The sequence below is a fragment of the Malus domestica genome, chromosome 15, assembly GCF_042453785.1.
Source record: "Malus domestica chromosome 15, GDT2T_hap1".
In the NCBI taxonomy this organism is placed as follows: Eukaryota; Viridiplantae; Streptophyta; class Magnoliopsida; order Rosales; family Rosaceae; genus Malus; species Malus domestica.
The window spans coordinates 50,600,349-50,625,376 of record NC_091675.1 but is presented as its reverse complement, the minus strand read 5'-3'; the positions used below and the strand labels follow the sequence as shown (position 1 = coordinate 50,625,376).

The 25,028-nt window shown below is 40.4% G+C and overlaps 1 protein-coding gene and 1 long non-coding RNA gene across 3 annotated transcripts; one reads left to right on the top strand and one right to left on the bottom strand.

Moving 5' to 3' along the window:
- Positions 1-1,596: 1,596 nt before the first annotated feature.
- LOC114821433 (pentatricopeptide repeat-containing protein At4g28010-like) lies at positions 1,597-18,681 on the top strand. Its single transcript, XM_029093535.2, has 3 exons — positions 1,597-1,981; positions 2,089-2,153; positions 18,361-18,681. The coding sequence occupies exons 1-3, from the start codon at positions 1,597-1,599 to the stop codon at positions 18,679-18,681; spliced, it is 771 nt and encodes a 256-aa protein (XP_028949368.2).
- A 4,634-nt stretch (positions 18,682-23,315) lies between these two features.
- On the bottom strand, positions 23,316-24,687 carry LOC108169526 (uncharacterized). Of its 2 annotated transcripts, none has more exons than XR_001785776.3 (3): positions 24,440-24,687; positions 23,974-24,155; positions 23,316-23,523 (listed from the first exon to the last, which is right to left on the bottom strand). It is a non-coding gene; the product is annotated as an uncharacterized lncRNA (long non-coding RNA). The 2 variants fall into 2 exon arrangements; XR_001785775.3 differs by having other exon boundaries at positions 23,316-23,528; positions 24,440-24,686.
- Between the last annotated feature and the right edge of the window lie 341 nt (positions 24,688-25,028).

The following is a 25,028-nucleotide window of genomic DNA, read 5'->3' as shown; positions in this document are numbered from 1 at the left end:
TAACTTCTATTTCACAAAATTTGTTTCATATTTTTTTAAATTCTATTTTTTATCCTATAACTTCCTAAACCATTATACAACATTAAATTAAATTAAGTAACATGAAACAACATTAAACAATATGAAACAACATTAAATAACATTAACCAACATAAAAATTATACAACATGAAACTTAAACAACATTTTTAAAAACATTTAAAAACATAAAACGTAATGCTTACTCCATGCTTCTTTGGGCCCAAAGATGTGCAACAAGATCTTGTTGTAGGTACTTGTTTGTGGCACCAGAACGTATCATTCTATAGCGCCTCATGTGCTCATCTATAGAGATACTACCAGTTCTTGGATAGAAAGGCAAATTAGGCTCATCATATATTTTTGCACGAGCCCTTCTTGACCTGCTGGACATCACAAAGTAAATGCTCGAAGACATAACGCCTCATCTGGAAGCGACGTCTGAAATCATTTTCTGTGTACACCGAGTTGGGGTCGAAGTAGTTGTTAATCAGATTGGCATGCGTCAGCGCTCTGTTTCGTGGTTTGTAAGAGCGACCAGCAATAGAGCCACCCCATTGAGGTTGTTCCTTAGTTGGCCTGCTCTGTTTTGTTTGTTGCGCCTTACTTGAACTTCTTAATCAGACTCCTCATCTTCTCATCTCATTTACGCCCATTTTGATTCTCTTTTGGAATTGGATGAGGACCCCCAGTTGGAATCTGAAGAGGATCCAAAGTTGTAATTCATTGCAAACTTGAATTGAAAGAGATTGAATTGAAATAGATTGAATTCAAAGTTGTGTGGATTATATCCCAATATCCACCCTATTTATAGCAAAAAAAAATTCAAATCCAACGGCTAGCTAACGTCACTTAGCTGTTGGATTTGAATTTAAGTTGTAGTAAATAATAAATTATGTTTGACCTTATGGCCATTTGGCTCTCGGATTGAGACGGTTTTTTTTATGACATGGCTAAAACGAGCACTCTAACCTTCTGACCCTCGGTTGAGACGGAGGTATATATGACCCTATACTATTTATTAAAATATTAATATCTTAGATAATCTTGGAGGACCAGAGGCTCCTATTGGACAACCATTGGTTGGAGATAGCCTTACATGCCCGCTTGCCCCGTAATTCAAGTTTGAGACAACTTTTTAGGCCTCTCTCTGTACGTGCGCTTTCGGAGCTCAGCATGCTTGCTTTAACTCCAGCAACAACATTTTTAGTGTCAAGCAGCAACGGCGGGGACGACGTCGGTTAAGGTACCACCATCACCAATCCTCCGAATTACATACTAAAAATGATGATAAAGCAACTTCCTAAATTGTACCCAAGCTGTAATTTTCCTTCTTATGGCTTCTGCGTTTACTCAAAGCTCTTCTCTTCACTCCCATCTGTGACTTCTTCCTCCGGTGTCGAAACCCAATTGAGGTTTCTTTGTGGCAAGTCCAACCCTTAAGTTTCAGAGGCGGTTTCTGGTTTCCTCCGCGCCGTCGATTCAAACAGCTTGCCTTCTGGGGCAGCCTGCAATTTGCTCTTGCACGCTCTCACAAAGTCGAAAAATTATGAATTGGCGTTTTCGGGTTTATTGTAAGATGTTTCATGTTGGTGTTCGTCCGAGTTTTATATCATTGAGTTGTTTAGTTGCTTGTTTTGTTAACACCCATCACCCCGAATTTGCACCCAGGGTATTGGGGTTGTTGTTAAAGCGTGGATTTCAGTTGAGTCCGTATGTTCTGAATCTTACATTGAAGGGTTTGTGCGCTAACGATGAGGTTAACAAGGCAATGGAGTTGTTTCGTGTAACGGGAAGAAATTATGTAACCCCGGATATTGTTAGTTACAACACTCTTATAAATGGACTTTGCAGGGCTAAAATTTTGAAAGAAGCAACGGAGTTGCTGGTTGATATGGAATTGTCTGAATCTGACCCGAATGTGAAGACATACAGCACTTTGATCAATGGATTTTGCAAGGATTGTTGAGTAGATGAGGCGATGGGTTTGTTCGAGGAATTGAAGTGAAAAGGTTTGGAAGCGGATGTTGTAGTGTGTACAATACCATTATAAGTGCTTTTTGTGATAAAGGGAGTTTTGATATAGGCAAAGAAATTTTTGATGAGATGTTAAAGAAGGGTATTCCTCCTAATGTGGTTACATATAATTGTTTCATAAATAATCTATCCAAGATGGGGAAATGGAAAGAAGCCACCGCGATGTTAAATGATATGATAGAGTATGGAGTTCGCCTTGATGTTGTTACTTATATAGGCTTACTTGACGGGCTTTTCAAAAATGGAATGTGTTTGTACCATACTTGACCATTCTCGAAACTACTGAGTATCGGTCAACGTTATACCATCAATGACCCAGAAGAGTTTCCCTCCAACCAGGAGGCCAATCATAGCACGACACATGTTGACATCAGAAGCCAATCATAGCACGTGTCAACATCAGAAGTCAATCACAACACGACATGTGTCAATGTCAAAATGAAACTAGAAACTCTCTTCTATAAATAGAGATCATTCTCTCACAATATTTCCTAATGTCATTTGTACCAAATCATTCACTAGTACTCACCAAATGAGAGCTTGAACCTATGTACTTGTGTAAACCCTTCACAATTAATGAGAACTCATCTACTCCGTTGACGTAGCCAATCTGGGTGAACCACGTACATCTTGTGTTTGCTTCCCTGTCTCTATCCATTTACATACTTATCCACATTAGTGACCGGAGCAATCTAGTGAAGGTCACAAACTTAACACTTTCTGTTGTACCAAAGTCCTCACTGATTTTGTGCATTAACATTTGGCGCCGTCTGTGGGAACGACACTTATTCTCACTCTCTTCAGCTTTGTTAAGCTGGTTTTCACCATTCGTACACTCTCTTTTGACCAGGCATCCTTCTCCAACATGGGGAGTGAAGGAAGCCACAGCACACAGAATGACACCCCTCTTGCACCAAGTGTGAAACAACGAAAGAATGAAGGAAAGAAGGTTGCTCTTCAAGCTAAAGTCGATGAGCTAGAATCTCAAAACAACAAGATAACAATGAAGAATGAGGTTCTCCAGGAGCAGTATGATAAGCTCTTTGAGATGCTCCACAAAACTAGGCGTACTCAAACACGCGAACTCGTTACCCCTGTGGACATCAACCATCATCTGGATGCCTCCCAACAAGGAGGGTCACCTTCCTTCGACATGGGTATCCCTGATGAGGAGCGAGCTAATCATCAAAACATTGATCAATATGAGACTTCTCTCAACCCAGCTGCTTCGACCCGAAGCAAAAGAAGTGGAAGAAGACACATTCTTGTAGAAAGGTTGGAAGGATCGAAAGCTGTTTATCGTGACTGCCGAGACTTTCTAAAGCAACGTCGAGAGAATCCCTTCCACATAAGCTCGAAGATCAATGACCTAAGGGTTTCTGAAAGGCTCGGTCCCCTCTCACGTCCCAGGCTGGCTACCAATTTAGGGAAGGGGCAACAAATCCTAGAGAAACATGAAGGTATAAGGGACTCAGAGATGTTTCGACAGACATACCTTGAAAGTCAGTACGGCGAGTCCAGGGAAAAAACACATGCTCTTGATCAAACCTTCCTACTTCTAAGAGGAGATGGAGATTTACGAAAGAAAGCTCTAGTGGTACATGACTCCACTCAGGACCCTCTTGTCCTACAGCTTCTTAAGGAAGTAAACAAGTTGAAGGCCGAACGACAAGCTGAGATACCTGATTGGAACCAACCTAGGCCTGACCCGCTTACAATGAGGATCATCGACACCCCCTTCAAGCAAAGACAAAGCAGAAGCTTGGCTTGCAACTCTATACTGAAAAGGAGGACCCGATTGAACACCTTAACCTCTTTAAGTCCACAATGGCATACCAGATGCACACCGACGAAGAGCGATGTCTTCTCTTCCCTTCTACCCTCTTTGGCGGAGCTCTAAATTGGTATTGCCGTCTTCCACCTGAGACGATAGACTCATTTGAGGAATTGAGGAAACTGTTTGTTTCTCAACACATTTTCCAGACCGATCGCTTGCATTCTGCAGATGACTTGTACACTATTCGCCAGAAGCCAGACGAGTCACTACGAGAGTATGCCGATCGCTTCAGCCATGAGTATTCTCGCTGCGCTGAGGTAGATGACAAGACCGCCCTCAAAGCCTTCACGGCAGGCCTACGTGATTATTTCTTCAAGTACATGATCAATGCCAACACTTGGAAGACTTACTCTGAGGTGATGGCACAAACTTACAACCATGCCTCCGCCGAGGCAAAAACATATCAAGGGAAACCCCCCTACAGCCACCCCTTATTAGCAAGTAGGGAGTGAAAGCCAGATTCAACCAAATAAGAAGACCTCGACCTTCTAAACGATGGCGGTGTCTCCCCCTGCCTTACTTAATACTTTGCCAAGTCAACAGACATATCAATCTCAGGGCAAAAGGAAAGATTTCCATCCTCACCAGTCTCATTTTAGTACAAGGAGTAAAGGACACTACCGCAATAACCAAGGGTATCACCACGATAATCCCCGACCCCAGACAGTCAACACAGTGGGTCAAGCACGTGTCAGGACAGTCCCTACCTCGAGGTATGAGGCATACACACCTTTGAACACCACATGCATGGCCATTTACCCCAGCATAGCACACCTGATACCGAAGCCAAAGCCGAGGCACCCGGATTACAAGTCTACGAAGAACACAGGCACGTTTTGTTTCTACCACGAGTATAACGGCCATGACGACGAGAAGTGTATCACCATTCGTGATCATATTGAAGCTTTGGCACGTGAAGGAAAAATTGATCAATTCCTCATTCACCCTCCAATGGGTAACCGTAACCAACGCCAGGTGAATGTGATATATTCCATAAGTGGTGGCACACCCATATCTAAATCTTCCAACAGGGCCATGAAAAATAGTGAACGAGCTTTAAAGTCTGGCCACCAAATGTTTCACGTGAAAGACATCAGGAGAGGCAAGCATCAAAAGCCTAACTGGGATCCAATATGTTTCTACCCTGAGAAAGAAAGAGGTATCATCTACCCTCACAATGACCCACTGATCGTGGAAGCTCACATAGCCAACTTTGAAGTACGATGAATCCTGGTAAACACGGGGGCTTCGGTCAATATCATGTTTGCCGAAGCTTTTAGGGCACTTAATGTAGCTGAACACTTGCTCGATCACTCGATTTCCCCTCTGATAAGCTTCTCCGGTGATATCGTGCAACCTTTGGGGAGCATACATTTACCTTTCACCATTGGTACAGGCCCTTACATAGCTACCATTTCCACTAACTTCCTGGTGCTTGATTGCCTAACGGTATACAATGTCATCTTGGGACGCACAGGCATCAATGATCTCAAGGCTATGGTATCCACACATATGTTGTTGATGAAATTTCCAACCCTCTATGGCAATGGTTACATCACAGGAGATCAATTTAGTGCACGATCAAGTTACAACACTTCGGTCAAGCAACAACACCTGGATGTGCCCAAGGAAACCTTTTCTATACATAACCAAGTCATAAAGACCAGCCCAGACGACGCCAACTTGGATCTTCACGGTAGCAACAATCAATTCGACGATCATCGAGATGACTCTTTCACCCAGCAAGCACAACCCACTGAAGAGTTGGAGAAGATCTCTATCTCAAAAGATTATCTGGATCATATGGTGAAGATTGGCACCACCTTGTCACCACCTATTCAGTTGGCATTGATCTCTTTTTTGCAAGAGAACACTAAGGTCTTCACCTGGTCATACGATGACATGCCAGGGATCTCTCCCGATATCATCTGTCATCGCTTAAGTATTGACCCCAAGACCAAGCCAGTGAGACAGAATCGAAGATCCTATGACGCTGAACGGTACGAGGCAATGAAGGCAGAAGTCAAAAACTCAAAGGCATAGGCTTCGTCCGCAAGTCAATTATCCAACGTGGGTAGCAAATGTTGTCCTTGTTAAGAAGAATCCGACCAAGGAAAGTTTCCTGCTCCAAAAGGTCTTGTAGAGAATGTGTGTCGATTACACCGACCTAAACAAATAATTCCCGAATGATAGCTTTCCTCTTCCTCTCATAGACAGACTAATAGACTCTACAACAAGGTGTGAACTCCTGAGCTTCATGGATGCTTACTCAGGATACAACCAAATCCTCATGAACCCTCTGGACCAAGAACACACAACCTTCACTACTGACAGGGGACTATGTTGCTATAAAGTCATACCCTTCGGCCTAAAGAATGCATGAGCGACTTATCAAAGACTAGTCAATTCAATGTTCGCCGAGCAGATTGGGAAGAGCATGGAAGTTTACATTGATGATATGCTAGTTAAGAGCAAACATGCTGACCAACACATCACCAACTTATCTGAAACTTTCACCATTCTGAAGAGATATTGAATGAGGTTGAACCCTAACAAATGTGCCTTTGGCGTAGGCTCTGGCAAATTCTTAGGCTTCATGATAAGCCAACGAGGCATTGAGGCTAATCCCGAGAAGATCAAAGAAATCATCGACATGAAGGAACCGGTAACTTCAAAAGACATCCAAAGCCTTACTGGCAAAGTGGCAGCCTTAACTAGGTTCATCTCTAAGGCCACAGACAGATGTGTTCCTTTCTTCAAAGCACTTAAGGGAAGTAAGAAGTACATTACATGGACTGATGAATGTGCTGAGGCGTTCAAGAACCTCAAAGACTACCTGAGTAAAGCCCATCTACTCTCCAAACCTGAGGTTGGTGACACTCTCATTATCTATCTGTCGGTATCGGCTTCAGCAGTAAGTTTTGTTCTCATTCGAAATGATGGTAATGTTGAACGGCCTGTCTATTACGCTAGTAAGGCCTTACAAGATGCGGAGACACGATACTCCAACATTGAGAAATTGGCTCTAGCATTAGTCAGGTTTGCTCGAAAACTTCACCCTTACTTCCAAGCATACTCCATCATCGTACTTGCCAATCATCCTCTTAGACAGATACTCCAAAGTCCTGACATTTCCGGGTGAATGATCAAATGGGCGATAACATTGGGTGAGTTTGACATCTCCTACCAACCAAAGCCAGCTGAGAAGGGCCAAGCAGTGGCAGACTTCATCGCCGACTTCACATATCCTATTAACATTGTTTCTACGCCTAAAGAAATGGTTTCATTACCCTCGGAAGCTCAGAAAACAGAACTAACAGCCCCATCATGGAGCCTATGTGTTGATGGCTCATCCAATTAATAGGGTTGTGGAGCAGGACTAGTTCTTACAACCCTTGACAAAGTGGCAATGGAGTATGCTATTCGTTTCAAATACAAGGCGTCGAACAATGAGGCCGAATATGAAGCCCTCCTAGCAGGCTTACGTTTGCCCAAACACCTTGGGGTTAAACAAATTGACATCTTCAGTGACTCCCAATTGGTGGTTAACCAGGTCACCAACAACTTTAATGCTAAGGATAGCTCAATGGCAGTATATCTGGCACAAACACAATTGTTGCTCAAGCATTTCCACTACCAGATCACCCAAATTCCTCGAGCGGTAAACAGTCATGCAGATGCTTTGGCTCGCCTCACCTCAGCGATGGAAGACAAGATTGGGAGAAAAATTCAGGTTGAATTGTTGGCAGCACCAAGCACCATGGCTGAGGAAGTATGCAACTTACAACAGGGGGATAGTTGGATTACCTCGATTTATAGATTCCTTACTCATGACACCCTTCTAAATGACAAAGTCCAAGCTAAGTAAATTCGATACAAGGCTACCAGTTACTTGATCATTAATGACGAACTCTACAAGCAGAGTTTTAACCTACCATACTTAAGATGCCTTACGCCCGCATAGGTGAAAACTGTCATTCGGGAAATACATGAAGGAGTCTGATAAGATCATGCTGAATCTCGATCCCTAGCACACAAGGCTTTTTGCCAAGGATATTACTGGCTAACACCCCACCAAGATGCCATCAGAATATCCTGCTCATGTGATAAGTGTCAACGGTACGCAACTATTCCTCACTCCCCTCCTGAGCCGCTCACTCCTATGATCAGCCCTTGGCCCTTCGCCCAATGGGGACTTGATTTGATCGGCCCAATGCATGCAGGGAAGGGCAAAGTTCGCTATGCAATCGTTGCAGTTGACTACTTCACAAAGTGGGCCAAAGTAGAACCATTGGCAACCATTACTGAGGAAAAAATAGAAGACTTCGTATGGAAGAACATCCTTTGCAGATTCGGCATTCCCAATGCGATAGTCACTGATAACGAGTAACAGTTCGACAACAATAAGTTCAGGATGTTCTGCTCTAAGTTCAACATCAACTTATGTTTTGCCTTCCCAGCTCATCTCCAGTTTAATGGACAAGTTGAAGCTATCAACAAAATAATCAAGCGAACTTTGAAAAGCAGCTTGGACAAGGCTAAAGGTTGTTGGCCAGAATTTGTACCCCAAGTTCTTTGGTCATACTGTACTTCGTATCTGACATCAATAGGAGAAACCCATTCTCACTTGCCTTTGGTACAGAGGCAGTTGTCCCAGTTGAGCTTGAGCAAGCAACGTTCCGACTCCAGAACTACGTGCAAAGCGAAAATGACAAACAACTTACCCTCAACTTAGATCTAGTCGAGGAACACAGAAACCAGGCTCACTTGAGGAATGTCGCCTACAACCAGCGCATCTCCAACTACTATGACTCAAGGGTCAAACCTCGTTCTTTCAAAGTGAGGGACTGGTATTGAAGAAAAGATTACTCTGCGACAGAGTCCCGAGTGAAGTAACACGTAGTCCAAACTGGGAAAGACCGTTTGAAGTTGTTGGCATCAGTCGCCCTGGCTCCTACAAGCTTAGAAGCTCCGATGGCAAGACCCTTGGCCATCCATGGAACGATGATCACTTGAAGTACTATTACAAGTAAACTCACATTGTACAAGTGTTAAGCTTCAGCCGTTCGGCATCCTATGTAACGAAGACTATTTGGCATGAATTCAATAAACAGGTGATTTAGACAACTCGATCATAATCCTCTTACATTCCTATCAATGAAACACTCAGGTTCAAAGCTTCAACATGAATGCTTCCAATATGAAACAAAGTCTAAGTATATGTCAGCAAGACTATACAAATAAACGAACAACTTCACAGTATATTCGTTCAATCATACATTCCAACACATTCATACATAAGCCAACTGTGCTTTGACAGGGTTTAACATATTTTGTGTCATTCGACACTTGCTACAATGTGCCTAGACACCTTGCCTTTATTCTCACCAACCAGGTGATGAAATATACAACCTGTACTCTAATATCATTTGGCAACTTGCCACTCATGCCACCAACCAGGTGAAGAAGGAACTCATCTTCATGCCACCAACCAGGTGATGAAATGTACAACCCGTACTCTCATTCATGCCACCAACCAAGTGATGAAATGTACAACCCGTACTCTAATATCATTTGGCTACTTGCCATTCATGCCACCAACCAGGTGATGAAATGTACAACCTGTACTCTCCTTCATGCCACAAAACAGATGATGAAATGTACAACCCGTACTCTAATATCATTTAGCAACTTGCCACTCATGCCACCAACCAAGTGAAGAAGGAACTTATCTTCATGCCACCAACCAGGTGATGAAATGTACAACCTGTACTCTCCTTCATGCCACCAACCAGGTGATGAAATGCAAAACCAATTTATGGTGCTAACAAGAGCTTCATCAATTGAGGGCAACCACAATTCTCAAAAGCTTCACACACTTTTGATCAAGACAGTGTGAAGCAAAACCAATTTATGGTGCCAACAAGAGCTTCATTAATGGAGGGCAACCACAATTCTCAAAAGCTTCACACACTCTTGATCAAGATAGTGTGAAGCAAAACGAATTTTTGATGCCAACAAGAGCTTCATCAAAGGAGTTTAACCATAATTCTCAAAAGCTTCACACACTCTTGATCAAGACAGTGTGAAGCAAAACCAATTTAAAATGCCAACAAGAGCTTCATCAATGGAGGGCAACCACAATTCTCAAAAGCTTCACACACTCTTGATCAAGACAGTGTGAAGCAAAACCAATTTATGATGCCCACAAAAGCTTCATCAAAGGAGTTCAACCACAATTCTCAAAAGCTTCACACACTTTTAATCAAGACAATGTGAAGCAAAACCAATTTATGGTGCCAACAAAAGTTTCATCAAAGGAGTTCAACCACAATTCTCAAAAGCTTCACACATTCTTGATCAAGACAGTGTGAAGCAAAACCAATTTATGGTGCCAACAAAAGCTTCATCAATGGAGGGCAACTACAATTCTCAGACCTTCGAAGCAAATTCAATTTATATGGTTCATCCAAACATTCGACTACTACAAGGTGTGGCTTGCATCACAATCTCTTGCTCAACAATGTGGAAGCAAAATTTGTATATGTTGTCTCTCTCACATTTTCAAATTTCTAGTTTCCCAAAAAAAAAAAAAAAAGAAATTCAACAAAGCTTCATCAATGGAGGACAACTACAAATTCTCAAAAGCTTCACACTATCTTGATCAAGATAGTGTGAAGCAAAATCAATTCATGGTACCCAACAAAAGCTTCAACTCCAAAGCTTCACCTACAAAGCTTCAACTCCAAAGCTTCACCAACAAAAGCTTCATCAATGGAGGACAACTACAAATTCTCAAAAGCTTCACACTATCTTGATCAAGATAGTGTGAGATAGTGTGAAGCAAAATCAATTCATGGTACCCAACAAAAGCTTGACCTACAAAAGTTTGACCCACAAAAGCTTCACCTGCAAAAGCTTGACCCATAAAAGCTTAACCTACAAAAGCTTTACCTACAAAAGCTTCACATTATCTTGATCAAGATAGTGTGAAGCAAAATCAATTCATGGTGCCCAACAAAGCTTGACCTACAAAAGCTTCACCCACAAATGCTTGACCCATAAAAGCTTGACCCATAAAAGCTTGACCCACAAAAGCTTCACCTACAAAAGCTTCACCTACAAAAGCTTGACCCACAAAAGCTTCACCTACAAAACTTCAACACAAAAGCTTCACCTACAAAAGCTTCACACTATCTTGGTCAAGATAGTGTGAAGCAAAATCAATTCATGGTGCCCAACAAAGCTTCACCTACAAAGCTTCAACATCAAAGCTTCACCTACAAAGCTTTAAAATATATATACATGTATATATAACTTTTTTTTCGGAAATTCGAAAATTCAAAAATTGGAAAATTCAAAAAAAAATAATAATAATAATTCGAAAAAAAAACAAATTGCGTAGGCCTCCTCTTCTTTAGGCCTAACAACTTTCATAACAAATATATATGAAAAATGAGTTTTGGGCTACCACTTAGAAAGGAAATGCCTCATTTGTAAACTCCCTCGACCGCTGATCCTTGGCCATCCATGGAACGCTGATCACTTGAAGTACAATTACAAGTAAACTCACATTGTACAAGTGTTAAGTTTCAGCCGTTCGGCATCCTATGTAACGAAGACTATTTGGCATGGATTCAATAAACAGGTGATTTAGACAACTCGGTCCTAATCCTCTTACATTCCTAGCAATGAAACACTCGGGTTCAAAGCTTCAACATGAATGCTTCCAACATGAAACAAAGTCTAAGTATATGTCAACAAGACTATACAAATAAACGAACAGCTTCACAGTATATTCGTTCAATCATACATTCCAACACATTCATACATAAGCCAACTTTGCTTTGAAAGGGTTCAACATACTTTGTGTCATTCGACACTTGCTACAATATGCCTAGAAACCTTGCCCTTATTCTCACCAACCAGGTGATGAAATATGAAGAAGGAACTTATCTTCATGCCACCAACCAAGTGATGAAATGTACAACCCGTACTCTAATATCATTTGGCAACTTGCCACTCATGCCACCAACCAGGTGAAGAAGGAACTCATCTTCATGCCACCAACCAGGTGATGAAATATACAACTCGTACTCTCCTTCATGCCACCAACTAGGTGATGAAATGTACAATCTGTACTCTAATATCATTTGGCAACTTGCCACTCATGCCACCAACCAGGTGAAGAATGAACTCGTCTTCATGCCACCAACTAGGTGATGAAATGTACAACCCGTACTCTCCTTCATGCCACCAACCAGGTGATGAAATGTACAACCCGTACTCTAATATCATTTGGCAACTTGCCATTCATGTCACCAACCAGGTAATGAAATGTACAACCCGTACTCTAATATCATTTGGCAACTTGCCACTCATGCCACCAACCAGGTGAAGAAGGAACTCATCTTTATGCCACAAACCAAGTAATGAAATGTACAACTCGTACTCTCCTTCATACCACCAACCAGGTGATAAAATGTACAACCTGTACTCTAATATCATTTGGCAACTTGCCATTCATGCCACCAACCAGGGGAAGAAAGAACTCATCTTCGTGCCACCAACCAGATGATGAAATATGATGAAAGGTGATGAAGGAACTCACCTTCGTACCACCAACCAAGTGATGAAAGCAACTCACCATTCATTCCATCTACCAGAAGACGAGTGGTACAACTTGTACATATGAACTCCCAGCATTCACAAATAATCAAAAACACTCAAGCTTGACAACTCAACTAGGGCAGCACTTATGCCCAACAAGAGTTATAGTCACCAACAAAGTCTTATTGCAAGCCAACAACAACTTCAGTGCATGGCATACGAAGATCAAGCTATTCGGCCCTCTTGCATCTGCTTCAAACATTTCCCCTCTGTAACAATGCAAACACTACAACTCGTAGAAAGCTTTACACACTCTTGATCAAGACAGTGTGAAGCAAAACCAATTTATAGTGCCAACAAGAGCTTCATCAAAGGAGTTCAACCACAATTCTCAAAAGCTTCACGCACTCTTGATCAAGACAGTGTGAAGCAAAACCAATTTATGGTGCCAACAAGAGCTTCATCAATGGAGGGAAACCACAATTCTCAAAAGTTTCACACACTCTTGATTAAGACAGTGTGAAGCAAAACCAATTTATGGTGCCAACAAGAGCTTCATCAAAGGAGTTCAACCACAATTCTCAAAAGCTTCACACACTCTTGATCAAGACAGTGTGAAGCAAAACCAATTTATGGTGCCAACAAGAGCTTCATCAATGAAGGGCAACCACAATTCTCAAAAGCTTCACACTCTTGATCAAGACAGTGTGAAGCAAAACCAATTTATGGTGCCAACAAGAGCTTCATCAAATGAGTTCAACCACAATTCTCAAAAGCTTCACACACTCTTGATCAAGACAGTGTGAAACAAAACCAATTTCTGGTGCCAACAAAAGCTTCATCAATGGAGGGCAACTATAATTCTCAAACTTTCGAAGTAAATTCAAGACTGTTCGAAGCAAATTCAATTTATATGGTTCATCCAAACCTTCGACTACTACAAAGTGTGGCTTGCATCACAATCTCTTGCTCAACAATGTGGAAGCAAAATAATTCATGGTACCCAACAAAAGCTTCAACTCCAAAGCTTCACCTATAAAGCTTCAACTCCAAAGCTTCACCTACAAAAACTTTAACACAAAAGCTTGACCCACAAAAGCTTCACCAACAAAAGCTTCATCAATGGAGGACAACTACAAATTCTCAAAAGCTTCACACAATCTTGATCAAGATAGTGTGAAGCAAAATCAATTCATGGTACCCAACAAAAGCTTCAACTCCAAAGCTTCACCTACAAAAGCTTTAACACAAAAGCTTCACCCACAAAAGCTTCACCAATAAAAGCTTCATCAATGGAGGACAACTACAAATTCTCAAAAGCTTCACACTATCTTGATCAAGATAGTGTGAAGCAAAATCAATTCATGGTACCCAACAAAAGCTTCAACTCCAAAGCTTCACCTACAAAGCTTCAACTCCAAAGCTTTACCTACAAAAGCTTCAACACAAAAGCTTCACCCACAAAGGCTTGACCCACAAAACCTTCACCTACAAAAGCTTGACCATAAAAGCTTGACCCACAAAACCTTCACCCACAAAACCTTCACCCACAAAAGCTTGACCGACAAAAGCTTGACCCACAAAAGCTTGACCTACAAAAGCTTGACCCACAAAAGCTTTACCTACAAAAGCTTCACCGACAAAAGCTCAACCTATAAAAACTTGACCTACAAAAACTTCACCTACAAAAGCTTCACCCACAAAAGTTTCACCCACAAAAGCTTCACCTACAAAGCTTCACCTACAAAGCTTCAACACAAAAGCTTCACCTATAAAAGCTTCACCTATAAAAGCTTCACACTATCTTGATCAAGATAGTAAGAAGCAAAATCAATTCATAGTGCCCAACAAAGCTTCAACAACAAAGCTAAATATATATATATATATATATATATATATATATATTCAGAAATTTCAAAATTCAAAAATTCGAAAATTCAAAAATTCGAAAATTCAAAAAAATAAAAATTGCCTAGGCCTCATCTTCTTTGGGCCTAACAACTTTCATAACAAATATATATGAAGGAGGAGTTTTGGGCTACCACTTAGAAAGGAAATGCCTCATTTGTCAACTGCCTCGACCGGAGACTTGGGGGACACCTACCATATGCTACTGCATCTTGATACTCAGAAGTCTCACGACCACTCAGTGACTTGGATTTTTCAAGTCTCCAACCAAGAAGTTTTCCTCACTCGGGAAATTAAGGGAGCACTACCTCAACATACATGCTTCACTCTCAAAGGTTCAATATACAAACTTCAACAAAAGAAAAAATTCAAAGAACTTAGTGAAGAAGGCCTTAATGTATTTAATACAATATGTTGAAATGAAGCAAAGCTTGTTTATTGATATCTCCGATAAGTTACAAATATGTACATATACATGAATCAAAATAAACAAACAAGAGGGAGCATTCACAAAGGTTGCTCATGAGAAGTCTCAGCAGTCGGCAGAGCCCTAGAGAGAGTAAGCACCGGAAGGTGATCATTCGGAGCCTCAGTATTGGGCAGAACCCTAAAAGAAGAAGGCACCGAAGGTTGATCATTCGAAGTTTCATTACGCGGTACAGCCTTAGAAGACGAAGGCAATAAATGCCTTTAGAACAAACCCACAAACCTCTGATGATCAAGCAAAATCTGACCATCAGATTCCTACAGCTGGTCAAGCTTCCTCTTCATGTTTGTAGCATAGTCATGTGCGAGCCTGTGCAACTGTTTATTCTCATGCTTGAGCCCTCTGATCTCCTGTTTGAGACTTATCACTTCAGCCTCCAATGATTCAACTTGGCGGGTTCGAACAAATAGGCGTTGGGCCATATTAGACACAAAACCTGCACACTGAACACTGAGAGCCAGAGAATCTTTAACAGCCAACTCATCAAACCGTTTGGAAAGTAGTCTGTTATCTTTGGGAGTGAGAAGGTTCCTGGCCACCACCGCAGCAGTCATATCATTCTTCATCATAGAGTCCCCAACGGTAAGAGGACCAGTAAAGGATAAGAAGGATGGGCGTCATATGTTGTCTTGAGAAGGCATGGCTGCCTCTTCACCAAAGTTCAAGTCAAAACGACGGTCAAGTGGGCCAGACATTCTTAGAAATGATGAAGGAGAAATTAGGTGCAATAAATCTCTGAAGTAAAGGGAAAATTCCTACAAGCAATAACTCTCTGAATGTACTTCTTGCACACAATTGGTGCCCTTATAAAAGAAAGGGCAACACGGTCGTTGGTTCAAAAATCGAAAAGGCACCACTCTCCGGATTCCGAAGAGGCACCACTTTCCACACGCAACATCATTTCCTCGGGTACCACAGATAACTTTGCCAAATATCCCTGACAAAGTTTAGACACATAAATTTTGAAGGTCCAGCTACCCTACTATTACCCACAAGGGTAAAGGAACAACACCACTGCTTGATAACTAGAAAGTCTCAATGTGTGTCAACCTCCGTGCTCCTTGGCAAGGCAGACTGGCAAAAATGCCCAACCTTTACTCACGTTCGAGAAAACACTCTCAACAAGATTGCTTGCTCAAAAATCGAAGAGGCACCGCCCTCCGAATCTCGAGAGCCAAACTCCCAACATGATTACTTTCCCAAAAATCGAAGAGACACTATTCTCCGAATCTCAAGAGTCAGACTCCCAACAGGATTGGTTGCTCAAAAATCGAAGAGGCACCGGCCTCTGAATCTCGAGAGCCAGACGCCCAACAGGATTACTTTCTCAAAAATCGAAGAGACACTGCTCTCTGAATCTCAAGAGTCAGACTCCCAACAGGATTGCTTTCTAAAAAATCGAAGAGGCACCACTCTTCGAATCTCGAGAGCCAAACTTCTAACAGGATTATGTGCTCAAAAATCGAAGAGGTACTGCCCTCCGAATCTCGAGAGCCAGACCCCCAACAAGATTGCTTTCTCAAAAATCAAATAGGCATAATTCTCTGAATCTCGAGAGCCAGATCCCCCACAGGATTGCTTGTTCGAAAACCGAAGAGGCACCGCTCTCCAAACTTCGAGAGCCAGATTTCCTTGGATAAAGCTTGTCTGCAATCTTCACACGCAACATCAGCTTTCCAGATACCACAGACCACTTTTTCTAATTGCTCTGACAAAGTTAAAACACGTGAAGCTTGCAGCTCCTACTACATTGCTATGACAAAAAAGGGTAAAGGAATAGCACTACTACTTGTTGTTAGGGAGAATCCTATATATGTCGACCTCCATCCTCTACATCCAGGCAAACCTGCAAATAAAAAAAATGCTCAACTTTTCTTCACATTTGGGAGGGCACTCTCAGCAGAGTTTCTCGAAATACTCATCTTTTTTTCCTCTCGATAATACCTCTGCAAACAAGCCACACCAGAGCAAGAGTATCTCATATCATCAGGGTTAAAAGCAAGAGTATCCCATATCATGCTTTTTCCCTGTCTTTTCCTTTGACCTTGTTTTTACCTACAAGACAAAGAGAAAGATAATAATCAGTCAGCACTTGGAATCAAGCTTCCAGTCAGGAACTGACTGCCTGGAACCCCTTGCCTGATTACTTACCTGGCATTGCTCTCGAGTACTCATCTTCAACATCTTATACTTCCAGAGAAGATACCACATCTGCCTGAGGAACAGATAGGGCAAGTGAGAAGGATACAAGGAAGCATGTGGAGACAAGCGTAACAAAACACGTGTCGATACATCCACTACTTTGTCAAAAGCAAAAGTATCCCATATCATCAGGGTCGAACGTACTCTAGATTTGATGGAATTATTTTGACCCTCAAATTCTTGAGTCGGCCTTATACTCTGGAGGAAACCGGAAAACCTTCCAGCCCAGTTCAAGAATAAACTTGTGGAAAGTTACTTCTTCAAAAGCAAAAGTATCTCATATCATATCTTCTCCATTTGCTTCTCCTTATCCTTGGTGCTATTTACGACACAAGGAGAATGAGAACAATCAACCAGAAGCCAAAGTCGAACCTCCGATCCAGGTTGCTTGCTTGGAAGTCTGATTGCTTACCTTGTCTGTTACCTCTTTCGGCAAATCTCCTAGCTCGGCGACTTGGGGGACTCCTACTATAGGTTTTGTATCGCACTTGACCAAGCCCGAAACTACAAGTAAGCTTCAAGTGAAATTGATGCATTACCTTGTGCATCTTCATCGGTTAAAGATACCATCCCTAGATGGAGGAAAAGTACTTCCAGAGAAGATGCCCCATCCATATCTGAGACAGATAAGGCAAGTGAAAATGATACCACACATCGGTACTTAGAAGTTTCGTGATTACTCAATAGCTTGGATCTTGCAAGTCCCCAACCAAAGAGCTTCCCTCACTCGGGAACTTAGGGGAGCACTGTTTGTACCATACTTGACCAATCCCGAAACTACTGAGCACCGGTCAACGTTATACTGTCAATGACCCAGAAGAGTTTCCCTCCAACCAGGAGCCAACCACAGTGCGACACGTGTCGACATCAGAAGCCAATCATAGCGTGACACGTGTCAACATCAGAAGTCAATTACAACACGACACGTGTCAATGTCAGAATGAAACTAGAAACTCTCTTCTATAAATAGAGATCATTCTCTCACAATATTTCCTAATGTCATTTGTACCAAATCATTCACTAGTACTCATCAAAGGAGAGCTTGAACCTATGTACTTGTGTAAACCCTTCACAATTAATGAGAACTCATCTACTCCGTGAACGTAGCCAATCTGGGTGAACCACGTACATCTTGTGTTTGCTTCCCTGTCTCTATCCATTTACATACTTATCCACACTAGTGACCGGAGCAATCTAGCGAAGGTCACAAACTTAACACTTTCTGTTGTACCAAAGTCCTCACTGATTTTGTGCATCAACAGAAGGGATACAAAAGCCATGGAGCTATTCAGTCTAATGTTATCGAGGGTGAAGAGCCTAACACTGTAACGTACAATGTTATGATTGATGGACTGTGCAAGAAAGGTTTGGTGGACGAGGCTTTTAAGATTTTCGAAATGATGAAGGGTAAGGGGAAGCAGCCTGATACAATTACATACAACATGTTACTGATGGGACTTTCTTGTCATGTGAAGGTAGATGAGGCAATGAAACTTTTCAGTGTGATATCAAAGGATGAGAACCTTCTTGAGCCAGATGTAATTGTTGTTGATAATTGCAAGTGTACAATATCGTCCAAGTAATATAGTGATAAGTAGAGTGTCGTTCAAACAAGGATCGGATTTACCTAAATTTACTATTGAGATTGACTTCAAACTAAACTTAAATAAAAGATGGATAACGATGACAAATTCAAATATGCAAAAACCCAAACGAAATTGAAAATATCAATTGAACAAACACGAAGTAAAAGTGAATGAATTATGAAAAATTAATATATTGAAGCACTAGGACATCAGGTTCCTCATTCTCAATCCCATCTAATCCCGTTATTCATATTAAACTCAATTTTTTCCCATGTTGCTAGCAATTATCCCTTGATTCGTCAATATTTCCTTTCAGAATATACTAACTGTGTTTCTAACTATCTACCATTGCTATGTCTAGCCACAGAAGTAGATAATCGAATCCCTTTACGCTAAATGGATAATTTCACAATACTACACAAATCATAACCAGTATGTCTACTCAATTATGTAATTCATGGTAATCGTTATGAGAAGCAATCTACTAAACTCAACCTGTCAGTCCCAATTTAGTTCTTCACACAAATAATGGCCAGTTATTTGATAACGATAAAGCACAATAACAATTACTCAACATGGAAAACAACCGAGATCAATGTGAAATAATAAGAATTAGATGTTCATGATAAGAGTACACCCTAATCCAAGCAAAAGGACTTAGTTCATGATTAAACTAATCACAAACATGGATGAATTCGATAACATAAAGAAACCCCAAAACCCCAATTCTGGAATCGTATGCGATAAACCCCAAAACTGCCACCTTCTCTCCAGCGTTTTTTTCCACTGGAAGGCTGGAATCTCCTTATATCCCCCCTTTGCGGCTGCTTCTCATCTACTCCCCAGCAATTGGAGAGAAGGGTCGGTTCCGTACATCCCCCGGTTGGACTTTTTTTTCTTTCTTTTTTTCTTCTATCCCATCCCTTTTGTTCTCTAATCCACATGCCGTTTTTATGAAGCCCAAATTGGACTTAATTTGATAAAGCCCAAATTCCAGCACCACTCTCACATAGCATCAGTCCACTTCGTTATTCTTTCGTGCTTTCCTTGTAATTCTTCTAAAAAATCCAGTTTTCTCCGAAAAAATAACTTCTATAAAATTCACACAAAATACATCAAATCCAACTGTTTTATATCAAACCATGACTAAATTAATAGGTAAAAGAGATACAAAATATACCTATTATATCAACCTAACAGTAATCACATATGACATCCTGATTAATGGACTGTGCAAGGAAGGCAATCTTGATAAAGTTATGGATGTTTACAATACAATGGTTGAAGGGGGCATTGCATGTAACTTATCTACTTATAATTCTTTGATAGATGCATGTCTACAGGAAGGATTTGTGGGCAAGGCCATAAAATTCTTGAGACATGCACTTGACTTGGGATTGGTTCTGAACGGAATTACTTATGGTGTCTTGATCAATGGGTTTTGCAAAACTCACATGCTTAGGTTTGCAAAAGGACTCTTTAGTCAAATGAGAGCTGCTGGGGTTAGTCCTACTGTGATTGACTACAACGTTTTGATGGTACCCTTGTGCAAGGAGGTTAGTTTGGATCCTTGTGCAAGGAGGGTAGTTTGGAGCAAGCTAGGATGCTATTTGAAGAGATGAGGCGTACAAATTGTGTGCCAAATCTGGTCTCATTTAATACAATAATTGATGAAACTCTAAAAGCGGGAGATGTTGTATCTGCTCAAGACTTGCTACAAGACATGTTTAAAATGGATTTAACTTATGATGCCATTACCTTTCCATATTAGTAAGCCGGTTCCCGAAACTTGGGCTTTTGGACTAAAATGGTTCTCAAGAACATGATTGCTTGTGGTGTTGAACCTGATGCCTTTGTTTTCGATTCTTTACTAAAGGGCTATTGTTTAAAGGGTGACACAGAAGAAATCGTTAATTTGCTTCATCAGATGGCAGACAAGGGTGTTGTTCTTGACTCAGAAATAACTTCTACTATCTTGGAATGCCTTAGTGAAATCTCTGATGATGTTGATGTGATGAAGATTCTTCCAACTTTTTCCCAAGAAACATCAAAAGGAGCCAGCATTACCTGCGATGAGCTATTGGTGAAACTCAATAACTCTCACCCAGAACTTAGATTATATGCTGCTTGATGTTCTTCATTCCAAGAGGGACTTTCCAGTGCCACGACAAACCTGCTGCTTGTTCTATCATATCATATGTAAGTCTTGTATTGTCTTTTGTTTTGTACAGTTCTGCATAATACCCTATTAATTCTCTTTCTCATGAAATAACCAGTTTCCAATGTACAACAATGGAATAACCAGTTTCCAGGTGTACGACAATCATTTCTTTCAAGACAAAATTATCAAGTAAGGAATTTTTTGTTGTCTAGTTCTGTAGAATGGAATGTTTTTTCCACTTAAACAATTTGAAAGTTGAGGTAGTTAGTTATGGTTATAATGTTTTTCAGGTAGATTTAGGGGTAGGGTTAGAGGGAGGAAAATGTTGGCTTGGTGGGAGTTACTCCAATCACCATCCGGGCCTAGGTTTCTAAAGGCAAATCAAACGAAAAAAGCCTTTAGGAAAGTTAAGAAACTGATAATACTTCAAGTAAAATACATCCAGCCTAACTCCTTCGCCCACGGGACTTTCCCCTTTATACTACATTAGTAATTCCTAGACCCTTCCAAAATGACCCGTTAAACTTCCCATACATCATTAATACCAACAACTACCCATTAACATCAGTAATCCGCTAGTCAAACCCATTAGGTTTCCCATACATAGTTATTACTTAGTACTTGGTAAGTTTAACCAGACTCATAATACTTTTAGGGGGTGTTTGTTTTCCCTCACTAAAATTCACTAGACTGGACTGGACTAAGAGTTAGTCCAGTCCTGTGTTTGTTTCCTACATGGCTTAGATTTAATGAGACTAGCTCTCACTCGCTTCGACTAAACAAGGGACTAGCCGGTCTTAACGAAACCCCCCAAAAACCATGGGATTGCTAATCCCATCTCCAAAGACGATCGTACGCTGCAAGTTTATGAATGCTACAAGTCTGCAAGCATGCTTCTGGGCAACTCTGTTTGCCAACCCATTTCCCAGATCTGAAAACCAGCCTCACCACTGCCTAAATCTCAACACCAAAATTCAAAAAAAAAAAAAAAGCAAAACGATAACAACAATCCTAATAGAAAAATTCTTCCTTATTCTCGAAAATTCCCAGAAAGTTTTCCTTTTTCCCAGAAAATTCCGAAGAGAAATGGATAAAGAAGGGGAGAAAGTAGCTTTGGACGAAGAGAAATGGTGAGACGGAGAGGGAGGAGATAGTACTTTTGGGGACGATTTTGCAGAGGAAAAATGATTTTGAAGGTTGCGGTTTTGCAGGACAAAAGATGGAGAAAGGGAGTGTTATGGGGACGAAACTAAAGGAAGAAAAGAAAGAACTCTCCAAAGAGAGTCCAGATAGAGATTGAATAAAAAATTAAAATATTATTGAATTAATAAAGGGGACAGAACTAAAGAGTGTTCTAGACACTTTAGAGACAAAATGAAAAAAGATTGAATAAAATATTATTAGATTAAATAATATAATATTGTAGTTGTTACTTATCCTTCTTTTAGTCCGTCACTGCATCAAACGCTTCACTAAGTCAGTCCAGCTTAGTCTAGTCTAAGCCAATCCAGCTTAGTCCAGGAAGTTAGTTCAGTCCGAGATAGTCCGGTGCAACAAACGCACCCTTACTGCATTAGAGGGTATAAGTGCACCTGCATTGGAAGCATTTAGATTGAGGTCTTTGGACAAACAACATTGATTACTTCAATTTGTACATATTATACTTATTTTGGTTGTTGGTGCCACTTGGTTGCACTCTTTCGTTTGCTGGCGTTTGGAAAAGAGAATGTCTGCACTCTATCCTGTTCTGAAAAATTCTTGTTTAAGTCAAACCTTATGTCAGTAACAGTGGTTGCCTTAAATTGAGAACTCTCCCGAGAGAAATATCATTGCTTTGGTTTAGTGTTCTATGTGTAGAGGAAAGGGGTGACGTGGTGCATCTATTACTACACTGTCCTGTTGCTAGGATCTGTGATCTTTGTCCCTTTTGTTCGGTGTTTGGGTGAGCTCATGTCAGGTGTGGGTCTTTCTGACTTTGCATGATGTTGAGCACAGTTACTCTTAGATCAAGCGTTTTCTTTAGTTTGTTTATGTACACTACTACAAATTTTAACATACATGACGCAGTTTATGGGTCATGTTAAAAGTTTAATGACACAAGCATTTAGCATCATCTTTGTGGGTGTCATTAAAGATACTTTTTATGACGTTGAAAAAGTGTCATGTATTAATTTTAAGGACGCCTAACAAGCATCATTGAATTAAGAACTTGTGTCATCTATAACCATTTAAGACGCAAATTAAGTGTCATATACAGAGAAATGAGCGTCATGGTATACTAAACATGACATCTATATAGCGTCATGTACTATAGCACCGAAACCATTTGCAACGTCATTGAATATTAGCAATGACACGCAAAGCGTGTCATAAACCGTTCAATACATGTCCTGAAATATGTTTGATGACATATATAATGTATTTTTAATTTGAAAGCATGACCTACATAATTCATCCAAAGAGCAAGATATTGACCTCAAATGAAACAATATTGCTTCATAAATTTGAAATTTATCCACCATCGAAGTATTACAAAAGACAATATAATGTATAGAGCTTTCCTACTAATAAAACTGTAAGTTCACTTAATTTAAAATCTGGTTCTTCTCACAATCTGGTTGAGCATAAGATCACCAACAACAAATATCCTTCTCCCTTGACGCAGGAGAGACTCCCACCTTTTCTACACAAAAATTATCAACATTAATTAAAAAAATCAATAAGAATAACAATTCTTACTTTCACATGCTAAAACCAAAAATAAAACTGCAAAGGGTCATTCTGATTATCTCTAGAATCTTGGAAAATTTGAACTTAAAATCATTATTTCCGTATCCTGCACAGATGAATCAGGTCAAACAAAAAGATCAACAAAAGTGCAGTGTAGTTTTAAGATCACATGGAAGAAAATAAACGAACACAATAAATTCTCTTTAACCATTCTAGTATAAAATCAAAGGTTGATTTAAAGTAACCGTGCAATAAAAATAAAAAAAGGCATCCATTAATCTGTGATAATCTAGAAAATAGGACAGCTGTACATACAAGTAACAAAAGCATCCAGTAATCATATTGTTTCATAAAAAAATAGCACAAAAAATTAAGGGCAAGAAGAGAAAGAATCTCACTTGCATAGGATCTGCATGAACGGAGGATTGACTAGTAGCAGGGGCAAAGGCACTTGATTTGGATGAGGCCTCAGACTCCTTATTTGTCTGACTACTTAATGCAGAAATCTATGGGACTAATGAGCCTTTCTTCACACGTTTTGCACCAGCAGTTGTTGAAACCTACAATTTACATAATTAAACTGCCCACCAGTGCCAGCCCCAGTAAATTAACAATTAGAAAAACAAAACCAATATAAGTTCACAGCAAAATAAAATGTGAATCGACATTACTACCGAATTGGCTCCAAATCCATCCAAACCTACTCAAACAACAAAATACCCAACTCAAACTAGACAACAGATTGAACATGAAAACCACAAATAGCACCAAGCCCAGATAAACTCACACTAAATCATATAAAATCCATATCACATAGATCTCAAATCATCAATTAACTTATGTAAATGAAAATAAGGGATTTACCAAAAAATTGACGATGGCCGGTGATGGCTGACGAAAGCGTGGAGCCGTGAGGGCGACGACGCATGGTGTTCAGATGGCTGGATGGCGGTAGCGCGGGAGGGACTTTTGCTGGCTTGCAGCCTTGCTGTTGAATATCGTCCTCTCCAATGGCAGAACAAAGTCCTGATGGGGAACGAAGTCCCACTCCACCGTTTATGTTATATTTTTTTGTACGAGCATATTAAAGAAAAAGGATGAGATTTAGGCTGAAGAGGTTAACTGTTCAAACGTGCAATTGTAATGGGTGTGAAACTGATCTCTTTTTGATAATTGTCTCTTGGTTTTCTTATCTTTTTATTTTAATTTATTTATATTTTTTATAAGTTGCGTCATAATTTTATTTCAATGACGCTTTTAATAAAAGAATGTCATTAAAAAAAATTCTAAGTGTCATGAAAGCCCTATTTTGTAGTAGTGGTATAAACACAGTTGAAGAACAATGGCACCGCATCATGACTTCCTTTTTTTTTTTTTTTATGCAATTGCAGTTTTAACAGTGCAGCGTGGAATTTATTGGTCATATTGAAGCTGCAAGGTGTGATGAGACTCT